The 23,588-nt window shown below is 53.9% G+C and overlaps 3 protein-coding genes across 3 annotated transcripts; 2 read left to right on the top strand and 1 right to left on the bottom strand.

Annotated features, from left to right (window-relative positions):
- Positions 1-3,280: 3,280 nt before the first annotated feature.
- FBXW5 (F-box and WD repeat domain containing 5) lies at positions 3,281-5,727 on the bottom strand. The gene is made up of 8 exons (XM_006863676.1): positions 5,535-5,727; positions 5,300-5,457; positions 4,998-5,172; positions 4,768-4,916; positions 4,278-4,689; positions 3,889-4,036; positions 3,597-3,809; positions 3,281-3,524 (listed from the first exon to the last, which is right to left on the bottom strand). Exons 1-8 carry the CDS (start codon positions 5,725-5,727, stop codon positions 3,281-3,283), a joined length of 1,692 nt encoding a protein of 563 aa, XP_006863738.1.
- An 898-nt stretch (positions 5,728-6,625) lies between these two features.
- Positions 6,626-9,170, top strand: C8G (complement component 8, gamma polypeptide). The gene is made up of 7 exons (XM_006863796.1): positions 6,626-6,763; positions 6,849-6,985; positions 7,157-7,227; positions 7,311-7,418; positions 7,649-7,750; positions 7,841-7,879; positions 8,947-9,170. Exons 1-7 carry the CDS (start codon positions 6,626-6,628, stop codon positions 9,168-9,170), a joined length of 819 nt encoding a protein of 272 aa, XP_006863858.1.
- Positions 9,171-10,180: 1,010 nt separating this feature from the next.
- On the top strand, positions 10,181-13,422 carry LCN12 (lipocalin 12). Its single transcript, XM_006863795.1, has 6 exons — positions 10,181-10,200; positions 10,400-10,612; positions 12,396-12,475; positions 12,557-12,673; positions 12,796-12,897; positions 13,124-13,422. The coding sequence occupies exons 1-6, from the start codon at positions 10,181-10,183 to the stop codon at positions 13,420-13,422; spliced, it is 831 nt and encodes a 276-aa protein (XP_006863857.1).
- Positions 13,423-23,588: the final 10,166 nt, after the last annotated feature.

Raw genomic sequence — 23,588 nt, 5'->3', positions numbered from 1 at the left:
CCTGTGCAGGGTCGCTATGAGTCAGAACTGACTCCACGGTACTTAACAATGACAACAATAGTGTTGTAAGTGGTTGTGGCGCTGAGGTTAATGTGCGGAGCTGCAAGTTTGGCTTGAACCTCAAGGTCGGCAGGTCAAGCTCACTAGCCGCCTCTCGGAAATCCTATCCAGGGTCGCTGTGGGTTGGAACCCGCACTTAACCACAACAGCACCGGGCTAGTGAAGGGGTCTGGTATGGCTCTGTAGGGTAAGCACTGGAATGCAAGGTCAATTTGAACCTATTAGCCACTGACTCGATGGCACTTTTAACAAGTAACTTTTAAGGAACTTACTTTCCTTTAGTTGGGATCTTGTACTGCCCCCCGCCCCCGTCTCACAGCGACATGCACAGAGAACCCCAGCAGACAGTGGTCTTGTCCTTCTTCCTGTCCACTGTCAGCATTTGACAGAAGGCTAGCGAATAGCCTATTGTGGTCACCGTTCCTACTGCTCTTCCTTCATCCCTCTTGTTGCAAGTTTCCTTCTGGTCTCATTTTCCTCCCAAGAGCTACCTGGAGGAGTCACATGCTCCAGTTTCTTTCACCTGAAATTTTACTTCACCATCATTCATGAAGGATGTTTTCTCTTGACATAGACAGAATTAGGGTTGGTGATGGTTTTTTTTGCCACTTGAAAACTTTGGTGCCGTTTCCTTGCGGCTTCCATGGTTTCAGATGAACCATTATCTCCCTCTGGTGGCCTTCAAGACGGTTTTCTGTCTTTACTTTTCTGCATTTGGGTATGATGTGGATCTCACTTAAGTTTGGGGTTTGCTTGACTTGAATCTGCAGGTATGTACCTTTTGCCGTATTTTGACAGTCTTTACTCATTATTTCTTCAGATCGATGTTTGTCGTCTTCTTTGTAGTTTCCGATGGCACGCGTGTTGGGCCTTCTGCCTTGTGGGTCCCTCCTGTGGGCTCTCATTTTTTGCTAGCTTTTCCTTCTTTTTGCTGCTCAGATTGGATACTTTCAACTGATCTCTTTCCTGTCCAGTTTCCTGTTTCTGCCCCTCTCGCCCCCATTCTGCTACTGACTTAAAGGTCTGGTCGTTATGTTGTTCAGCTCTAACACTCCCACTTAGTGATTTTTACATCGTTTGTTGGTTTTCTGCTGAGATACTTGTAGTTCTCGTTTTTCCCCGGTTTTTCTTGTTTGTTGTTTTTGAGGGGCTTTCTTCTTTTTTGCTTTTTTTTCTTTGTTTTTTTTTTCTTTTTGGGTTGCCTTTGTGTACCTAGTAATTTTGGATTCTATCCTTCTGGTTGTTAAAGGTCAAGCCTGTTTTGTCTCCTAGGAGACCCGCACAGGGTTTCCGAGGAGCAGCTGGTAGATTTGAACCGCTGAGCTTGCAGATCGAAGCGACCTTGTGCTCTAGCTCAAAATCCTACAGCATCACACCAGGACTCAGGAGTCTAGCCTAGACATTTTGAATATTACTTTATGAGGCTCAGGGTCTTTGAGTCCTCTGGAGAATGCTGGTTTTTTGGTCTCACCAACACACGATCATGTTAGTTCAGGCTGCATGTCAACCTGTTAGAATGGACCGGGATTCGAGCTCAGTGCTCACTGCTCTTGGGACTGGTCCCACATACCTTCTTCCCGTCTTCCTTCTGAAAGTTCTCGAGTGACAGGTATGGTCATTAGGGTCATATCCATGAACATGCAGGCTGAAGGAGAACCTTGCAATCCACGTGCACGCCTCTTCTCACTCCGCTGTCTCCCTGCTAGTTCCTGGCACCTTCTGGCCCTTTGGCAAGAAACCTGGAGCTGTCTACCCTGTCCTGGGTCCACTAACAGGTTAGAGAGGAAAGTAATGGGGATTGGTTTCCTTCTAGAACTGCAGCTTCACTGAGCAGTGAAGAAAGTTCTCATGAGTCTCCACGGCCACCACGGGGTCATCTGGGGGCAAAAGAACAGGGAAAACCAAGACCTCCACACTCACTGAGCACTGGGAGCTTCCGGTTCCACTCCTTGCGCTGCCAGGCTTCATCCAGAGCTTTCTCTGGGCCGAGCACACAGCTGCAGGTGCTATATCCGGTTCAGACAGGTTCCCAGAGGGAGGAGAGGGTCCACACCACCCATCCTGCTCTAGTATTTCAGATCTGGCTGTCCTCCTCCCATGCACTTGTCCAGTTCTTATGTCACTGCCCAGCCTTGTGCCCAGCAGAGGGGCTGGGGAAGCCAGCTTCCTCCCTCTCAGCAGCCCCACAGCCCGAGGCGTCTCCTCGACAGTCTGCACCAGCGAGGGCGCCACTTCTGCATCTTGAAGATTTTTGTCTGTCATTTGACCCTTTACACACATCTCTGCTGCTGCCGCTGCCCTCCTGTCAGCCCTCAGGTGGACAGGTCTGCCCTGTGGGCTCACTGGCAGCCTTTCTCTCATGTTCACATTCATCTCTTTGCTAAGTAGTGTCCAGGTCACCGTTTTGTTTGCTCTGAATTTCACTCTACATGTCTCCTTCTGCAGTTTCTAATTGTGTGTCCTCTTGGACAGTAAGTCCTCACGACAGTAGGGTTGGCGTAACTAATTAATTCCATGTTCTCAAGGGCTCGGCTCCCCCTCCTTGCCAGCCCCAACCCACGACCTGTGACAGACTACCAGGGAGGCCATGGGGTCAGTGGCTGGGGACAGACCAGCCGGCCACCTTGGCCCAGGTCTCCCTTCACCTATGTCAAATGGGGACCGTGAGGCAGAGCACAGAGATGGGGTGGGAGGCTGTTGTCAACGGTTTATTCAGAGAACAGGTGACAAGTGACCAAGTGGACACACTTACACTCTAGTGCGTTGGACAGGCCTGCGCCTGTGGTAGACGGGCCTGCTCTTCCCCCAGCTGTTGGCCGAGCTAGGTGGTCAGAGGAGGGGCCTGGGCCCAGGGCAGTGGGATCCGGTAGTGTTGCTGCCCTGTGAACCAGCAGAGAGCTTGTCAGCCAGCATGGCGCAAAGTGTGCAGCCAGAGGGTCCTGGCGGACGGGCCACCCAACATGTCAAGTCCCTTCACAGGCGTGGGCAAAAGTGCAGTCTGTGGTGTGGCAGGGCAAGCAGCCTTCAGTGCCACGTGTCACGGCGGGGAGGTGGGATGCCCGTGCATGTGGTGGGCTCCGGCACCCCCACGCCTGTGCAGTGAGTGGCTCCACTGAGGAAGAGGGCCCACGATGGCACCGCCTGGGTCCAAGCAGCTGGAGGACAGCAGAGTTTCTGCTACCCCTGCCGACTAGCTCCGTGTCACCACCAAAGGCGTCTGTCAGCGCCTCTGGCTAGCAAACCAGGAGAAGAAGGGGCGTGGGCGTGGGCGTGGGGCCTGGAGAGCACGCATGGTGCGAGGGGACCGCCAGACCTTGATGGTGGCATCGTCACTGGCAGTCAGCAGGAAGTCCTGCTCGCGGGGGTTGAAGGCCACTGAGTTGACCACGTCCTCGTGCTGTAGTTTGGCCAGGCAGATGTTGTAGTAGCGGTCCCAGATGTAGCCGTGCCGGTCTTCCGCCCCACTGTGGAGGGCAGCCAGGTGAGATGCCCTTATTCTGCACCCGCCCGCCTGCCCGTGAGCACCCTGCACATACCTGGCCACAAAGTCCCTGCTGACGTCGAGGAAGATGAAGAAGCACTCATCATTGGGTGTGTAGGCGCGGTGGGCACGCAGGGCACGCTTCACTTCCTGCATGGTCTTTAGGTCAAACACGTGCAGGTCGATCTCCTCAGCAATGGGCGGGGGCTGCAAGGGGTCGACCACCACGGCTCCACTGGGCCAGGAGCGGCTGTTCACGTACAGGTACCTGGCCAGGGAACGCGGCATGGATGGGGGCCGCCACTCCCCTTCCCCGAGCTGCGCTCTGCCCACCTCTCTGGACTCACCTGTGGTCAGGCGACAGGCCCATCCCGATGACATGCCCGTGTACATCTATGACGTGGTCCAGGGAGTCGAAGAACTCGTCCGTGCCCCGTTCTTCCCCCAGCACCGGCCCTGCTGTCGTCATCTGATGCGGCAGAATCTGCTTGATGCCTGCAAGGACCAGGGTGTGAGGGCACCCTGGGGCCACCTGTCCCGCAGCCCCTGAGCTGAATGAGACAATCCCTCCACGCACGACCCCTGTGCCCAGTCTGTACCCCCCTTCCCCCCAATGTATGCTTCAGGGACCAGGGATAGGCCTGTACCCTGGGACAACACTTAAAAAGGAGGAAGACCCCTGAGACTGGCCAAGGAGGGGGGTGGCAGGCTGGCTCACTTCCTGGGGCCTCATTACCGATCTGGTGCGGTGAGTAGGTGAGGCAGCCCGTGGTGAAGATGAGGTACTTCTTACTGTCGCCGGCCACTGGCTCAGGAGGCCTGGTACGGCCCTGGGCCAGCAGCTTGGCCACTCTGGTCTCCAGCATGTTCTCGGACAGTGTGGGTTGCACATGCCCATCCAAGATGTCGTCAAGGAAGTGCCGCAGACCCTCCTTGGCCGGGGTTGGGCCCGTGGTCTCACTGCTGCTGCCTTCCCCCAGGTCAAACACTCGGCAGGAGCTCTGGGCTGGGCGGCCAGTGTCCAGCAGCAGCTCAGGGCTGTCAAAGCGACTGCAGTCGGCCACCATAACGGTGCGGATGGTGCTGGCGTTGAGGTTCTGGATCTTGAAAAGCCGCTTTACCACGTTCACATTCTCGGACTCCACGTTCTGGGGGGGCAGAGGCGATAAACACAGTGCGGGGTGGGGGGTGTAAGTGGTTCCCTCTCCCCCTTGCCTCGCCCCCACCTGGAAGGCGTTGTTGAGCCAGAGCACGGAGCATGAGGTGATGTCGCCGATCCGATGCAGGTTCCCGGAGATGAGGCTGGTCTCGGTGAGCCAGCAGCCAAACACGTCGTAGGGCTTGTTGCGCACGCGGGACAGCAGGGCGAAGGTGTCTGCGGACGGGAGCGGGTCAGGGCAGGCGGCGGGGCGGCCGTGCCGTGGGGGGCTGCAGGTGGCGGGGAGAGTGGCCTCACCCAGACTGATGACGGCAATCTCCCCGGAGGAGGAGTTGTGGGGCCCCAGGAACACGCCGGACACCAGCAGCAGCGAGTCGTCCTGGTTGAACTGGGAGAACTGGGTGTAGCTCCAGTTGTAGGGCCGCATGTCCGCGCTGTGCAGCAGGGAGACCACCAGGTCGTTGCTCCAGATCTGGGCGGGGACGGGGGCACCCCCAGCGGGTCAGATGGAACGCCCCTCGGGACTCTGGCTCCGCCCCTCCGCCCGGCCGCCCCTCCGCCCCGCCGCCCCGCCGCCCCGCCGTCCCGCGGGCGCTCACCTTGACGCTGCAGTCCTTGGAGCAGGAGGCGAACTGCGAGGCCGAGTGGGCGAAACTCAGGTGCAGGACCTGGTCCGTGTGTTCCCTCAGCGTCTGCACCTCCACGCACGGCACCGTGTCGTAGAGCCGCCGGAACTCCTCGTACCAGGACGCGGCGGCTGCGGACGAGGGGTCACTGCAGGCGTGATGGGGCGCCGCCCCCCTGCCCGCCCCCCGCCCAGGGGCGCCCACGGACCTGGGTGTCGCGGCACATCGCGGGCCACCCGGTAGTAGCGGTAGAACTGCTCCTTCCACAGGAACTCATCCCGGGACACGGCCTGCCACTGGCGGCACACCTGTCCCGCCGCCACCACGTCGCTGGGGCCCAGGCTCAGGAAGATCTGATAGAGCAGGCAGTCGGGGAGCAGGAGTGTGCCCCCCTCGTCCATCGCGACATTCTGTCCTAGGCGGCTCTGAAAGCACCGGGGCCTGAGCGGGGGCCCGATCGGACGCCACGGGCCCCCCACCAACTGCCGGGCGTTCCGGCGGCCAGGGTGTGCGACTGGCCCGCTGACCCCCTCCGCGGACGGCAGTGCGGACAGCGTCTCGGGACGACCAGCCCGAGGGCGGCCCTCTGGCTCTCTCCCCGGCCCCGACGCGACCACTTACCGTGGCCGCCTCCCGCCAGCTGCGACCCTCGCTCGGCCTCCGGACCCGCTTCCTCCTCCTGCCCCGCCGCTCAGGCCGCCGCGCGTAGGTGATGGGACCGGCAGGCCCGACGCCACGAGCCCAGAAACATCGATGGCCGCTGAGCGCCGAAAGCCCGCAGCCCGCGTCTGCGGTCAATGCGCCTGCGCGCGCTCAAGTCCTAGGGGAACAGCGCCCCTGGCGGCCGGGAGGGGTGGGGCCGTGAGCGAGACACCACCCTGTGGACTAGTTCGAGACCCGTCTACCGCTGGAAGACGCCAGGCAAAGGGCTTCTTTCTCCAACCCAGTTTCCTTGGCCAAGGATGAAACCAGTTCCTGTCGACAGCCCTGTTGGCGGTTTAAAGGACTGAGCACAGGCCATCAGTAGGAAGTGGAGGGTCCAGGTGTGCATGGACAATGACCAGGGGCCAACTCAGATTTTGTAGGCAGGAATTGGGCAGCTGTCCCTGCCGGGAAGTGCCTGATCCAGGTCAGATGTCCTGGTGGACCCTGGTCCAGTGTGGGCATACAGGAGACAGAGGACAGCTGGACCTGACACCCTCTCCCAAGCTGAACTCCTGGTCAGGCCTGGACGGTGGACTCTGACCTTCCCAGACCTCGGCCAAGCTCAGTCCAGGCTCTGCTGCCACTGGCACCACCATGCTACCTCCCAAGTCCACGCTCCTCTTGATCTTGGCCCTGAACCCCGGCTCACTGGGCCGGAGGGCACAGAGACCCCCTCGACCAGCATACCCCATCAATGCCATCCACCCCAAGGCCAACTTCAACGCCCAGCAGGTAGTGGTGGGGGAGCAGCCGCTGAGCCCTGGGCACCCCCATGTCCGGGTGACCCCAGAACTCTCTCACAGACCACCGTCATCAGTTTGCAGGGACATGGTTCCTCGTGGCTGTGGCCTCCACTTGTCATTTCCTGCAGGAGCAGAGCCACCAAACAGAGGCCACGGCTCTGCATGTGACTCCCCAGGGAGAATCCTTGGCCGTCAGCACCTTCCGGAAGCTGTGAGTCTTGGCTCCAGGCTCCGCCTTGGGCCTCCCCTGACCCAGCTGCGCTACCTCTCAGCCTGGGGTCTGGACCGGCAGTCAGTGGCACCCTGTCTTAGGTGTTCCCGGGTCAGGGGTCCCCCACGCCTGCTGTACCCGCTCTCCTCAACCCCCTCCTCCCCCTTGAAGGGATGGGATCTGCTGGCAGATACGTCAGCTCTATAGAGACACAGGAATCCCTGGTCGGCTCTTGCTCCAAGGTGAGGGCAGCAGAGGCCGGGTGGTGTGGAGGTGGGGTGGTGGGAGTAAAGGGAAGCTGGTGCTCACGTGGCTCTGCCCCCAGCCCGAGGCGCCCGGGGGGCTGTGGATGTGGTTGTTGGGGAGACGGACTACAGGGACTTCGCCATCCTGTACCTAGAGCGAGCACGCAAGCTCTCGTTGAAGCTGTATGGTGCGTACATCCACGCTGACCTTCTGAGTCCATGCAGCGCACTGTCCACCCGAGAGGCCCGAGTCCTGCTCCCAGTCAGACATGTGTGCAGATTTGCCCCTGGCGCCCCCAACTCCAACACCCCGATCCCAGCCCCCAACCCTGACACTCCAACCCTGAGGTCCTGCTCAGGGTGCCCCCAGCCCTGACCCACAGAGATCTGAGTCTCCAGTGTCCATGCTTCCCTCCAGCCCGCTCCTTGCCCGTGAGTGACCTAGTCCTGAGCGAGTTTGAACAGCGAGTCCAAAGCGCCAACCTGACAGAAGACAGTATCTTTTTCTTCCCCAAGTACGGTGAGTACGCCCCGCCCCGCCCCCAGCACGTCCAGTGGCCAGCTCTGCCTCTGCTCACCCAGCCTGCCTGACCCTACCTTGGGTCCCCAGGTTTCTGCGAGGTTGCGGACCAGTTCCATGTCCTGGATGGTAAGGGGACTGTGGGGAGGGGGTACACAGGTGGGCGGGTGAGTGTGGGGCCCTGAGGTGCTGCCGTGGGAGCTGGCACGTCTGGTGGGTCCCTTGTGTGCTACAGAGCTGAGACAGTGAGACCACAGAGAAGCTGGCGGAGCAGACCCCGAGAAGCCCCCCGAATGACGGTTGCCACTCCTGTCTCAGGGTCCAGAACTGGGGGCCCGGGCGTGTCCCTCTCTGTCCTGATTGAGGCTAAGTTGACTTCTTATTAAACCCATTCAGGCTGGACCTCTGGCTCCCTTCTTCCCACCCTGGGCCCAGACAGAGAGTTGGGCATTGTCAGCGCCAGGAAGGGAAGCAGCTGGTTGACTGGCTGTTGAAGACCCACCCCATCCCATCCCCAGTGTGGGGTGGGTGTGAAGTACTGGTCCCTTGAATGCCCAGAAGTGCTGGGGCCCCAGCTCCCCCGGCCTCAGTTTCCCCACTGACGTTGGGCCCCACCCCCACCCTGCCCTGTGGAGCAAGACCAACCAAGGCACTGGGTGCCCCTTTGAGGGGGGCTTGAACAGAGAGGTGTGGTTGGCAGTCTGTACCTCAACCTGGGGGAGCAGATTAGGAGTAGGGAGACCCACAGAGGAGGGACCTCTGATCCAGACTATGGAACTAGAGGGACAGTCCCCAGATGTTCACTGCAGGGGCAGCAGAGGTGAGGAGGGCAGGTGACCGGTGCACTACCACCTGGAGAGTAGCAGGAGTCTGAAGGGGTGGGGATGAAAACTGGGAGGGATGTCTACAGGGACCCCTCAAAGTTGCCCCAGCCTACCTGCCTGTCCCTCACCAAGGACCAAAGCTGGACAAACCCTGATACTAGAAGAAATTGATACGGTTTAGGGAAGTTAAAACAAACAAAAAGTACACTCCCAGATCTGTGACCCCCCCCTACACACACACACACTATTCCCTCTCCCTTCCACCTGTCCCCACCCAGCCTCCAGGTCAACAGCCCATGGACTGCTGTCCAGAGGCTGGGCCCTCTCCCTGTGTCCGGGGGTTCATGGGGCAAACTCCGGGCTCTGTTCCAGGCCCCTGCTGTGAGCACACACCTGCCCTCCCCATCACCCCCCACCTCATCAGTGTTCTCAGCTGGCTGAAGGTCCCAGTGGTTCCAGCAGGAGATCTGATGACTCCGGAGAGGCCCTGTCCACCCATGCCCCCTCCCATGCTGCAGCCAGAGGCCAGCTCACTCCCACACTTTGCCACCCCCAAAGTGGTGCTGGGCACCAGCCAGGCCCTGGTGTGGGTGTGAGCCTGAAAGTCCACTGCCAGGTCACTATTGCTCACGCCCACTGTCCCCTCAGGCAGCCTCCGCCCCCCCCCCCATCAAAGCTGTCCCCTACGGAAATCACCTGATAAGATCTAAGATCTTAAAGTGCTCCTTGTGCTGGACCTGGGGACATGGGGGCGGGGAGGGGGGGAGCAGCCCAGTGCCCAGGGCTCTAGCCACTGATAGATGAATAAAGGACAATGTGCAGTCACAAAACCATGGGTGGGGCTGGAAATCGTGGCTTAGGCGCCAGATGCAGCTGGTCTACTTTCCCCTCCAAGATTTTTCTGCCCAATGGCTCCTTTCCTGGGAGAAACTTGTATACTCAGGTGAGCTCAGGTCCAGCAATCAGGGGGTCCCCCAGCCCTGCCCACTACAGCCTCCTCAACCTCAAGCCCAGTCCCAGAGAACAGGGCACCAGGCTGAGAAGGGAAGGCGGGTGGTGACCCAGGTCCATCCCCTGCCTGGTACCCCTCTGCAGCTAAGCTCCCAGGAAGACATCCAAATGGGACAGCAGGGAGGGGACTCAAGGTGTGGCCCAGGAGCCGAGGGTGGAGGGATGGGCAAGAGAGTTCTCCAGGCTCCACTACCCACATGCCCGCTGTGGGTTGTCTTAACAGACCATGGTACTATGTTCCTAGGACTGGGACTCAAGAGGAGACTGTCCCTTACCCCTGACCCGTTGGCCCAGGCCCTCCTCTCCCCGCTTTACTCTGTTTATCCCCCCCCCCCCCCCCAACCAATGGTGGTTGGCCAGGGCTCATAAGAGGTGTGTCTTTGAGGCACACTATCACTGCCACCTTCGTCCGTTCGGTCACCCGTGGGCCTACAGCCACCCAGCATGAGGACATGTTGCACCCTGTGGTTGGTGGCCGTCCTGTTGAGGACTGTACAGGGCCAGACCAGGATTCCCCTATTCACAAGCAGGCTGCTGAACTTCCAGCAGGACCAGGTACTGGGCCCTGGGAGGGGCAGCTTGGGGGCAGCGGGGGATGGGCCCTGCACCTAGGGAGTAAGGCCCCAGCTCTGCTCCAACCCAGCCCCCAGATGAGCTCCCACCCCCACAGGGAAGGACCCTGGCCAGACCTCCGTGGGTCACATACTCCATCACACAGGACCGTCTCCAGCACTCTGGACAGACACCCAGGGAAACAGACACGCAGGTCACCTGTCCTTGCCAGCCTCAGGGCGGCCCCTCCTGTCTGACCTAGTGGCTCAGGCAGCCAGCAGTACGGTCAGAAGGGGCCTGCCCAGCATCCGTCCCAGCACACCCATCACCAGTCCTCACAGTTTCAGGGGGCATGGTACGTGGTCGGCCTGGCAGGGAGCACCTTCAAGGATGAGGATAGGAAACTGCTGAGTCCTTACACGGTTACTTTTGAGCTACTAGAGAACAGCTTTCAAGCATCCTACGCCATGACCCGGTGAGTTGTTGGGGTCCTGGCCCTGCCCCCATAAGCCCTTCTGGTGCTACACAGGTTGAACACACTGCTTACTGTCCGTGGCTACCAGTGAGGAAACTGGTCTCTCTGATGGGTTTCAGGTAGAGCTGGATCCAGGAGATCAGAGGCTGTGACTGGGACTCTGGCCATCACTTTGCCCCAGCCTGACCTCCGTCCAGATGGGTCCTCACCACTCTGTATAAGACATGGCAGGAAGCCCGAAGCTCAAAGTCCTGATCCCAAAGTGAATGGGAATGGGATCTGAGTGGCTCTCCTTGAATCATGTGCGCCATCTGCATCTTGATGCTTGACTGACCAGCCTGGAGGAAGAGCCCGACCCTGGTTGGGGAGAGGCAAACTTTTGGTGAATTGTTGTTAAGTGCGGTGGAGTCAATTCTGACTCCTAGTGACCCTGTAAGGGTTTCTGAGGAGCAGTTGGTGGGTTTGAACTGCTAACCTTTGGGTTAGCAGTCCAGTGCTTATCCTACAGTGTCACACAGATGGAGTTGGTTCCGACTCATAGTGACCCTGCAGTGGGTTTCTGAGGCTGTAAATCTTGAAGGAGCAGAAAGCCTCATCTTTCCTACCCCAGAAAGGCTGGTAGTTTCAAACTGCTGACGGTGAGATTAACAGCCCGACTTGTAAACACTATGCTTCCCTGCCACATAGAGAACCGCAGGGAACTGTGGAGGGGGGAGACTGCCCCCTCATAGAGACACGAATACCATGAGGGCTTAGCTGACTCTTCCACCCCTCCCATGGGTGAGCCTGGGGCCTTCTTTACCTGCCTCCCTGATTTTCAGGAAGGACGACAGGACCTCTGTCGAGGGCTACTTGGTTCAAGTGTTGTTGTGAAGTGTCATTACGAAGGTTCCCACTCAGAAGGAGTCTGTAGAGAGCTTCCGAAGAGCATTTGGTGGGTTTGAACCTATGACCTTTGGGTTAGCAGTCCGGTGCTTATCCTAGGGCGGATTCCTAGATTCAAGTAGTGCCCAGTTTACCAGTCAGAGGCAGAACCACAGGGGTTCCTGGTGCAGCCCTCAGGCGGCTGGCTCCTGGAGTTAAGGGTCTGAATCATCCAGACTCTGAGGGAAGGGGGCTATCCTCAGCCCCTGCCCTGGGGCCAGCTGGCTAACCTGCTAGTCCTCAAGATCATCGGTATAATTTTCTGAGGAGCCCAATTTGGGGCAGAGGGCAGATCAGTGGGGAAGGGAGAGAGGCAGGGGCCAGGGATAGATGAAGCTTGGACACTTGGACCCACAGCCCTCTGGGTAGCTTGCTCCTCCCCCTGCCTCTCAGAAAAGGCTGGTCCCTCTGGGGACCCCGAGGTCCAGTGTGGGCAAAGCAAGGTGATTGAACCCACCCTCACCCCTGACCACACCTCTGGGGCCTGTTCCTACTTCCATCAGCCAAGTCCAGCGCCTGCTGCTGGCTGGGGCACCTCTTTGGGCAGCGTCGTCTGTGGATGCAGGCATTGTCCTCCCGAGGGGAAACAACCACCAAACATCCCACCAGTGACTACAATGATGCATCCTTGGGGATTTCCGGTCATGAACTGGGGAAGTGGCAGTGGGGTCTTCCCGGACTGACACCGTCCAGGGGAGAATGCAGCCCTCACTCGTGGGGAGGGGGACACTGGCAAGCACACACCTCTGGAAGGCGGTCATGGCACCTTGCAGGGATCGCTCCTGCCTGGTTCCCTCCCTCCCACAGTGAACTTTTCCAGCCTCTGCCATCGGCACCCTGCCCCTCCGCTCTCCCCCAGGGGCCAGCGCTGCATCACCTGGGTTTACACACTGAATCCGACCAATCAGCCTGGACACTTCGAGGTGGACAAGAAAGGGGGTGAGATCTCGGCGGGAGACGGATGCCTGGATGGGGCGGAGCGCTGACTGGAGGGACGCTGACCGCCGTCTGCACCCCCAGACCTGCATGCAGACAGTGAGGAGGTCCAGGTGACCGATACCAACTACACCACCTTCGGCCTGATTCGCTCCCGCCGCAACTCCAATGGTCGCCAGATCCTCCGGGTCAGCCTGCTGAGTGAGCTCGGGGGGCTGCAGGGGTGGGGAGTTCAGGTCACTGGGCGGGCAGGTCCTGTGCTAGCCCCCAGGGGACATCGAGAACCCCACGCTCGCTGAGAATGCTGTGCCCGCTGACCGAAGGCAGGAGCTGGACTCTCCTTCCGGAAGCTCTGGACAAATTCATTTGCCTGGTCCGGTTTCACCGCCTCTCGGATGAGCAGATTGTCTTCCCAGCGCTGAACGGTAATGGGGCCGCGGGCAGGGACTGGGACAGAGGGCTGGGGTGGGCGTGGCTCACGTCGAGTCTCTGCTAGAGTCGGTGCGGCCAGTCCTTCTCGGTCTCCCATTTCCCACGTCCCTGTCCCCCTCCTCTCCACGCCCTAGACCCTCATCCCCAACTCCTTCCTTCCCAACCACAGACCCTCCTCCCCACACTCCCAGACTCTCGTCCCCGCACCTCAACCCTCAGACCCACCCCCTACTTCCCAACCACAGACCCTGGTGCCCACCACCTCCCTCCTCTGTACACCCCAGGCCCCAAACTCCGCCCTCTTCACCTTCCCACCCTCCCAAACCGTGTCCCGCTCCCGTCTCCCCTCCCTCCAACCTCCCTACCCCCAGATCCCTGTCCCCTCCCTCATCCTCACACTGTATGGTCTCAGAGTCCTGGACCACCTCCTCCCTACACCTCAGGTCATCTGCACTGGCTTAGAACACTCGCTACAAGCATACCCAGTCACCCACAAGCACACCTCCATGCACAACTGAATGCACACTTGCGCACACATGATCTGGGTTCCCGGTGGCTCACTCATAGAGTAGAGTGGGACTATTGGGCTGCAGCCTGGGGTTCGAGAGGGACTGGGAGGACTTCCTGAGGGCCCAGGGCTGCTGACCTGTCCCTTAGCCCCTGGCAGACCTCTCCCCTCTCCAGGTCTTCCACCTTCTCCCTCTCTTAGCTTCCCTCCCCCAATCTCTCCTGCATCCTCTGGTTCCTGACTCTCCATCAGGCTGGAAGATTACTTCTGGAGACTGTGGAAGAACCATGTGACAACCCCCGCCCAGGCCAGTGCCTGCCTCATAGCACCACCCACTTTGACCTCCCACTCTGCCCTCCTCCATTTCCCAACAAAAAATAAACCCACTCTAACGGTCAAGCTTGAGCAGTCTTAGCCTTGGGGGGAGGGAGACCCCCAAAACCCACTGGCCAGGAGGGAGGACAGACAGCCCCTCTTCCAGCTGCCCTGCTCCTACCCACCCTCCAGTCCCCAGATCCAACCCACAGCACCCCACGGGAACCAGCTTACTGTTGCCACCCTGTACCACCTGGTGGGGTGAGGGTGGGTATAGGAAGTCCTTGCCTCCATCAGGCACAAGGAGCATGGGGCCCCAGAACCTCCGAAGAACACGTGTCCAGAGGAAGGCCAGATGGCCAAGACTCAAGGTCCTCACACAGAGGATGGGTGTGGAGTCTGGGTCCCCACTACCCACAAGCCATCAGGCCAGTCCAGAATGGGGCTTGTGGGCTCCACGCCTGTCCTCTGCACGAGGACCTTGGGTCTTGGCCACCCCCCCACCCAGCTGTCCCTTCAACACAGGAACAGAGACCTGGCAGGGGAGGGCAGAGGACATGGCTGGGGGGAGAGGAGCTGGGCGGGTCCAGTCAGGTCTCAGAGGCCCCATATTCAGTCCTGGAGGCCAGGGCTTCTTAAAGTTCAGCCACACCATAGGTCCTGTCCAGAGTGCTCATGGCTTTGTCTTCTGACAGAAGGCACTTGCGGCTGGGGCTCCCTCTGCCCTGGGCTGGCCATAAATAGGGTCTCTAGAGCTCTACCCCCTCACTGCCCCCATAGCTGCCTAGACTCAGTACCCCATCAGGATGGGAGGAAGACTGATAATTTGTGATATGCTGATGATACAACCCTTATTGACAAAGATCAAAGTGCACAGCCTTCGGTATAGATTTCATCTCAATGTAAAGCAAACAAAAATCCTCACTACTAGACCGATAGATAACAGCATGAAAATAGATAAAAGACTGAAGTTGTCAAAGACTTCGTTTTGCTTGGATCCACTGTCAACACTCATAGAAGCAGCTGTCAAGAAATCAGCCCACGTATTGCATTAGGTAAATCTCCTGCATAAGACCTCTTTAAAGTGTTCAAGAGCAAAGATGTCCGTTTGAGGACTAAGGTGCTTCGCACCCAAGCCATGCCATTTTCAATAGCATCATATACGTGTGAAAGTTGGACAGTGAATAAGGAAGACCAAAGAAGATTTGATGCATTTGAGTTACAATGTTGGAGAAGAATATTAAAAGTACCATGGACTGCTAAAAGAATAAACAGATCTGTGTTGGAAGAAGAATAGAATTTTTAGAAGCTAGGATGGTAAGACTTCATCTCTTAAACTTTGGATGTGTTAAAAGGAGGGATGCAGGCCCTGGAGAAGGACATCGTGCTTGGTAAAGTGGCACAGTTGCAAGAGCAGTGGGATGGTGCAGGACTGGGCAGTGTTTCATTCTGTTATGTGTTGGGTAACTATGAGTTGGAACCGAGTCGACCGTACCTATCAACAACAAGCCCATGAGCACCCTTCCTCCCTGACAGCTCTGTGCAAAGCCCAGAGATGGCTCCTTGTTGGGGAGCCAGGAGATCTGACCAGGACTCCTAGAAATGGTTTCTGCCTCACAGTGGCACTGTAGGTGTGAATAGAACTGCCGCCGTAGGCGTGTTCCAAGCTGTAAATCTTTATGAAGCAGACTGCCTCGTCTTTCTCCCGTGGGGTGAATGATGGGGTGGCACTGCTTACCTTTCAGTCGGCATCTGAGCTTAACCGTCTCACCACCCGAACTCCTCCTGCCCCGTGGCAGCCCCTTAGGGAGACTCCTCACCCCGTCCGTGCTCCCTGTGAGGATGGCACCTGCTCCTCACTGAACAGCCCTCTACACACACACTGTCGGGGACGTGGGGAGCTGAGCCTCACAGGGCAGGCCCAGGAACGCTGGCCTGGGCAGGATGCAAGCCCAGAAGGGTCAGATTGGAAACAGGCAGGGAGGTCAGCCTCCTGCCCACCTGTCTCCCTGCTGAGTGGGATGGGATGGGCTATGCCTTCAGGCCTCACTGTGGGTGGTGGGCCAGTGGAGAGCCCTCCTGGTCACCATCTGGGCCTTTGTGGAGGGACAACCCCTCCCCCAACAGATGGGGTGGAGGATGAAGTAGAGGAGGTGGGGGTTCATTCCAGGAATCTGAGCCCTTGGCCCTCTCATGCCCTGCCCTCCAGCTACTGAAATGGGGCAGTACCGCCCCTTAATGGGCTCCTTCCCGGGCTGGTCATGGTCCCAACAACATTCTGTGTGTCCAGGGGAATGAACAGACAGAGCCCGGGGCATTTCAGAGCAATGAGACTACTCTGTGGACTCTGTGGTGGTGGACACAGGACATGATGTCCTAGGGTCAGTCAGAAAGGATTGCTACTGGCGTTCCGGATTATACTTGCTTGGGTTTATAGTGCATGTTTATTAAACAGGATGTGTTTAAACGGCTCTGCGATTGGTGGATGGCCGCAGAGAACGTGTCTCAGAGTCACACTTGGCCCAGTGTCATTGCTGTTTGTTACTGGCTGCTGTCCACTTGGGTCCAACTCATATCAACCCCGTGCGCAACAGAATGCTCTGTCCAGTCCTTTGCCATCCTCACAGTTGTTGTGTCTGAGCCCACTCTTGCTGCCACTGTGTCAATCCATTTGTAGGGGGTCTTCCTCTTTTTCACTGACCCTCCACTATACCAAGCATAGAGTCCTGGTGTGGCGCTGTGGGTTAATGCGCTGGACTGCAAAGTCACTTTGAATCACAAGGTTGGTGGTTCAAGCTCACCAGCTGTTCCTAGGAAACCCTATCTGAGCCCTTGGCCCTCTCATGCCCTGCCCTCCAGCTACCGAAATGGGGCAGGACCGCCCCTTAATGGGCTCCTTCCTGGGCTGGTCATGGTCCCAACAACATTCTGTGTGTCCAGGGGAATGAACAGACAGAGCCCGGGGCATTTCAGAGCAATGAGACTACTCTGTAGACTCTGTGGTGGTGGACACAGGACATGAGTCGGAACCGACTCAGACCCCAGCAAAACGAAATTGTTGATATCTTTTCTGTGTTTATCGTGAGGTTAGTTATTGGTCCAGTTGTAAGGATTTTCGTTTTCTTTACATTGAGATGTAGCCTGTACTGGAGGATGTGGTCTTTGATCTTCATCAGTATTTCAAATCTTCACTTTCAGCAAGCAAGCTTGTGTCATGTGTATATTTCATGTTGCTGTGAGTTTTCCTTCAGCCCTGATGCCACGCTCTCCACATAATCCTGCTTCTCACATTGTTTGCTCAGCATACAGATTGAATCTGTCTGGTGAAAGCGTACAACATGGCACACACCTTTCCTAATTTTAAACCTTTCAGTATCTCCTTGTTCTGTTGAAACGACTGCCCCTTGGTCTACGTACAGGTTCCGTATGAGCACGATGAAGTGTTTTGGAATCCCTGTTCTTTGCAATGTCAACAAATGCCTTTGCATAGTCAATCAAGCACAAATAGATGTCTTTCTGGTATTCTCTGCTTTCAGCCAAGCTCCATCTGACATCAGCAGTGATCGCCCTGGTTCCACGTCCCCATGTCCCCTGAATCTGGCAGCTCCCTATGGGTGTACTGCGGCAACCATGTGTTTAATTCTGCAAGAATTGACTTGCATGTGATACTGATGATATTGTTCAATGATTTCTGCAATCCATTGGGTCAGCTTTGTTTGGAATGGGAACAAATATGGTTCTCTTCCCATCCATTGGCCAGGCAGTCATCTTCCAAATTTGTTGGCACAGACAAGTGACTGCCCCCAGCACTGTATCAATGGTCAAATCATTTCCATTTGTATTCCATCAATTCTTGGAGCCTTGTTGTTTGCCAACGTCTTCAATGATGCTTGGACTTCCTCCTTCCATACCATTAGCTCTTGATAAGAGGCTACCTCCGGAAACGGTGGGACATGGAGCGGTTCTTTTGGGCACAGTGAGTCTGTGCATTTCTTCCATCTTCTTTTGAGATTTCCTGCACCATTTAATACTTTGCCCTAAGAATCCTTTAATAATGCAACCCCAGGTTTGAAATGTTTCTTCAGTTATTTCAACTTGAGAAATGCTGAACATATTCCTCAAAAAGAATGAAAAGGGTTTTCGAATTCTAGGTCTTTGCACATTTCGTTATAATACTTGACTTTGTCTTCTTGAGCTGCCCTTTGAAATTTCCTCTTTTACCTCATCATTTTTTCCAGTCGCTTTAGCTTCTCTCTACATTCAACAGCAAGTTTCAGAGTCTCTTCTGACATCCGTTTTGGTGTTTTCTTTTACCCCTGTCTTTCTAATGACCTGTTGCTTTCTTCATGTATGATGTTCTTTCTTGGTATCAACCCACAACTCTCCTGGTCTTCAGTCAGGTGCATCAAATCTGTTCTTGAGATAATCTCTAAATTCAGGTAGGATACACTCAAGGCCATATTTGGGATTTTGTGGACTTATCATTTCCTTCAGCTTCAGCCTGAACCTGACTAGGAGCGTTTGCTGGTCTGTTCCACCGTCTGCCCCTGGCCTGCTTTTGTTGATGAGAGGAAGTTTCTTCATCTATTTTTCCCGCAGATGTTGTTGTCACTTTGATTCCTGTCTATTCTATCTGCAATCTGTCATGTAATCCCCAGCGTCATCTCTATGTTGTTGTTGTTGTTGTTAAGTACCATCGAGTTGGTTCCAACTCTTAGTACCCTGTATAGGGTTTCTGAGGAGTGACTGGTGGGTTTGAACTACCGACCTTGTGGTTCAAACTGACTACGTGCTCCAGTGCATTAGCCTGCAGTGCCACACCAGGACTCCATCATTTCTATCACCAAGGCTATGTTTTCCAACTACTGATTCTTCCTCTTTGTTTCCAAATTTGCATTTGAACTACCAATAACTATCAATGCATCTTCCGCCCAGCCCCAAGTGGACTTTGATTATATAAGTGAAAAATAGAACTCAGCTGGAAACAGATCAAAACATTTAAATACAAGGGGGTTCCCAAAAGTTTCTGGAACAATTCCACTGTCGCTTTTTGGAGGGAGCTGGGGGTAGGAGTAAGGGTTAGGACTATGGCTAGGCCTAGGCTAAGCTTAGGACTGCTTTTAGAGTAAGGGTTACAGCTAGGACTAGGGTTAGCCAAAACAGAAGTGTGGGACCCTAAGAAGAAAACTCCATTTTCTACTTAGGCTAAAGCACGTCTCCCTGTTTCAGGAATGTGCCTGGTCAGTTAGTACCAGACGGATATGACCCCCTTCCCCTACGAGCCATAAAAGTAGAGATAAACTCTCCTGACAAACCCAAGGCTAGATAATGTAAGTCTTCCTTACCCTAATTAAACTGTCCTAGCATAACAAACGTCTTCCTTATCCTAATGAAGCTATCCTAGCTATAGGTAGTGGCCAATCGAATTGTGTAATCTCGTACCTTACCAAGTGTAAACCAATCCTAGAGAAGTTAGGTAGAAGACCCCCGAATCTGTTTGTAAAAATCTATAAAACCCTGCTACCGGGGAGCTTGGGGCTCTATCCCTATTCCACTGCATCAGATAAGGTTAGAGACCTGGTTCGGGCTTGAATAAACAACCCTTGTGCACTTGCGTCGGCTTCTGCATCGACTGCTCAGGTGGTTTTGGGGGACCCCGAACTCTGGGCATAACAGAAGGAAGACCCTCACTGAGATGGATGGACACGGTGGCATTAGCAATGGGCTCAAGCTTAACACCAATTGTGAGGATGGCCCAGGGCTGACAATGTTTCCTTCTGTTGTGTATCAGGGTGGTTATGAGTTGGAACCGACTCAACGGCACCGAACAACAACAACAAGGATTATTGTTAATGGTAGTGTTTGGGATAGGGCTGGTAGTAAGGCTTGATCTAGTTTTAAGGTAACTAGTTGTTGTTGTTGTTGTTGTTGTTAAGTGCCGTTGAGGCGATTACAACTCATAGCTATCCTATCGGGTTTGCAAGGCTCTTTTAAATCTTGTGGAAGCAGAAAGTCTCATTAGGTTTGTTTTAATTTATTTTATTATTTTCTTGGAATCTGCTTGTTTTCCTCTTTGTTTGGAAATTCTGTAACTACACCGTTCCCTCTTTTTACTTCATGGCTTTGTTGTTACAAACTCTGGTTCTCTGTCGTCAGCCTTAGAGGTTTGTTTTACTGTGAATACTTTTATTTCTGGGTGATCTTATCAAGCTGGTTAATCTCACATTGCTGTTGTTGGTTCTCTATCCACAGAACTCCCTTTAATATTTTTTGTAAGGTTGGCCTGATTTTTGCAAATTCTTTTAATTTCTGCGTTTTGGAAATATCCTAATTTCATCATCGTATTTCATGGACAGTTTTGCTGGGTATGTGACTGGCTTTTTTTTTTTTTTTTCTTTCAGAGTTTAATAGATGCCATTCCGTCGTTTTCTTGTCTGTGTAGTTTCTTCGAGAAATCAGAGTTTCGTCTTCCTGGTTCTCCTTTGTGGGTAACTTTTCGTTTTTTCCTGAACTGCTCTCAGGACTTTTTCCCTATCTTTGGTTTTGGAAAGTTTGACTATAATATCTTTGTGATTTTGTTTTGGGGTCTGTCCTGTTTGGAGTTGTTAACTTCTTGAATGACTTCTCATAGTCCATGATGTTAGGGAAGTTTTCTTCTAACAACTCTCTGTATTTTATTTATTAATTGTTGTCTCTCCCTGTTCTGGAATTCTAATTACACGGAAATTATTCCTTTTGGTGGTGGTTGTTGCTAAGTGATGTTGGGTGGGTTCTGACTCATAACAACCCTGTATTAAGTGTCCGAAGTTTCAACCACTGACCTTGCGCTTCAAACCAACCTTGCGATCCAATTCCTTCCCTGAGGTGCCCCAACAGAACTCTTTCAATATAAATCTTAGTCTTTCTTTGGATTCTAAATGTCTTTTTCCTTATTGTCCCTATAGCTAATTAATATCGAGAGATTTGTCTTCAGGCTTAGTAACTCAGCCTTGCATTGATTCAGTTCTGCATATTCGCCCTTCCAATGTACGATTTCTGAGTTCATAGTATTAATCTCTGGCTTTCTCATTCCTGGTTTTATATGGCTTCCAATTTTTCATTTATTTTGTCAGTTTGTTCTTATAGCGCTTTCCTGAATTCTTCTAAAGTTTCTTCTGTTTCTCTCAATCTGTGGAAAGCAACAAAATGTCATTATTTAAAATTCCTTAGCAAGTAATTCTGATACCTTTTCTGGTACTGTATTTTCTGACCCTATCTTTTTGGTCACTTGTTGGAGGCACTCTGTCTTGTTTGTTTCTTTGTGAAGCAGAGTTGTTTTCTCGGAGACACTGTGGTCTCTCTGTACTAATAGTTCATCGAGGACTGGATCTGGGGGTGTTCTCAGGTTCTCTCCACCTGTCTCCTGGTGAATGTGGGAGATTGGGGGTGTGAATACAGCTCTCTGCTCATCAGGGCATCTCGCAGCATGTTTGATCCATTTCAGACTGAAGAAGTTGGTAAAATTCTGCACTTGCTTCATCATTGGCTTTAGTGGTTGGTCCATAAATTTAAATCCTAGAGGTAGGAGCTGGTCCTCCTTGTAGGCAGATGGGTCTTCTCCCATCACAGACCGCATTGTACTTCAAGATGGAGCTCAAAATGCCATTTTTGACGGTGAATGTGGTGCCATTTGTTTGAGCCTGTCGTTGTCAGCATTGTACACCCCATGACTGTCAAATTCAAAACGGCCAATACCTGTTCAGTTCAGCTCACTAATCCCTAGACTATCATGCTTTCTGCGCTGTATTCCGTTACTGACGACTCCAATCTTCCTGCATTCATATTGGTGCGTTCCAGATTCTGATTATTAATGGACGTTTACAGCTGTTTCTTCTCATTTTGAGTCGTGTCCCATCAGCCAGTGAAGGTCCTGAAAGCTTTGCTCCATCCACGTCGTTAAGGTCAACTCTACTTTAGGAAGGCAGCTCTTTCCCAAGTTGTATTTTGAGGCACTTTCTATACTCATCCATAATGTTTACTGCGGCTAGCCATTCAGAAGTCATCCCCCTCTCCTTCTTCCTAATCTGTCTCACTCTGGAAGCTCAGCTGAGACCTGTCCATCATGGGTGATCCCGCTGGGATTTTAAGAACCGGTGGCATAGCTGAGCCTGTCACAGTAACACATAGGTCACACATAGGTCACTGTGGTCACTATGATAGGTCAGGCTTTGGGTTGGCAGTGGGTTGGCAGTGGAGATGGACTTACCCTCCACGATGGAATCTACTATATGGTAATCACCTCTATGAAGAAATCGGCCACGAGCAGTCAATCAATTGAAAGGATGTTTCCTCGGAGGGGTGTGTGTGTGTCCTGCTTCTGATCTGTGGGACACTCAGGCCAAGCTTGCCTGCTTTCTCCTGGGTATGGATCTTGCATCTGGCTCATCCTCCAATCTCCAGCTCTTTGGACTTAAGCCAGAGGCCAGTTCTATTGCTTACAGATCCTGGGTGTTGTCAGCAGCCTGCTTCTTACCTGCTGAACCTGCCTGCCTGGCTGCCTGTCTCGGCTCATTAGCCTGACACCTAACCCATGGACTTGGGACTGAGCACCCCCATAAGAGTGTGAGTTCTTTCCTCCATAAGAATCTCTCTTTGTTGGTGGCGGTGGTGCCATGGGGTCAATTCTGATTCATAGTGACCTTACGGACAACAGGACAAAACATCGCCCAGTCTTGCACTACCCTCAAACTGTTGCGACACTTGGACCTCAAATTGCTGCTGTCACTTGGCCAATCAATCTTTCACATGCATATGAGGCTCTTGAAAATGCCATGGCTTGGGTCAGGCACACCTCAGTCCTCAAACTGACATGTTTGCTCCAGACACTGTAAAGAGGTCTTGTGCAACAGATTTACCTAATACAATATGTCCGACTCATAGCGACCCTGTATAGGATTTCCTATTTCTTTTTTATCTTCCTCTAGTCGAGCTAAAGTGGCAGCATCGATGGCAAGAATTGTGAGGTTGACCCTGGACCAGGCAGCATTTCATTCTGTTGTGGATAGGGTGGCTATGAGTCAGTACCAACTCAGTGGCACCTAACAACAATCCCATTGTTCTGTTATGTTTCTCATGTGTGCAATGAACTGTTCTGGAACACCCATTCTTTGCAATGTTATCCCTAGCTTGTCATGATCCACACGGTTGAAAGCTTTTCTTTACACAATCAATAAAGCACAGATAAACATCTTTCTGGTATTTTCTGCTTTCAGTCAAAATTCATCTGATGTCAGCAATGATATCCTTCATTCCAGTCGTCTTCTGAATCCAGCTTGAGTTTCTGGAAGCTCCCTGTCAATGTACTGATATAGTCAATTAAAAATTATCTGCAGCAAAATTTTTCTTGCATGTGATATTAATGATATTGTTTGATGATTTCCACACTCCATTTGGTCACCTATCTTTGGAATGGGCAGAAATATGGATCGCTTCTAATCAGTTGGCCAGGTAGCTGTCTTCCAAATTTCTTGGCATAGATAAGTGAGTGCCTCCAGTGCTGCATCAGTTCGTTGAAAGATTTCAACTTAAATTCCATCAATTCCTGGAGCCTTGTTCTTTGCCAGTGCCTTCAGTGCACCTTAGACTTCTTCCTTCAGGATCATTGGTTCTTGATCATATGCTACCTCCCGACATGGTTGAACATCAATCATTTCTTTTTGGTACAGTGACTGTGTATTCCTTCCATCTTCTTTTGATGTTTTTTGCATCATTCAATATTTGTTCATGTTGTTGTCATTGTCAGATGCCATCGAGTCGGAACCAACTCATAGCGACCCCATGCACAGCAGAACGAAACAAAGTCCGATCCTGGGCCAACCTCAC

Source organism: Chrysochloris asiatica, unplaced genomic scaffold, assembly GCF_000296735.1.
Source record: "Chrysochloris asiatica unplaced genomic scaffold, ChrAsi1.0 scaffold00056, whole genome shotgun sequence".
In the NCBI taxonomy this organism is placed as follows: domain Eukaryota; kingdom Metazoa; phylum Chordata; class Mammalia; order Afrosoricida; family Chrysochloridae; genus Chrysochloris; species Chrysochloris asiatica.
The sequence above is the reverse complement of the archived record's forward strand: the minus strand, read 5'-3'. Positions and strand labels throughout refer to the sequence as shown.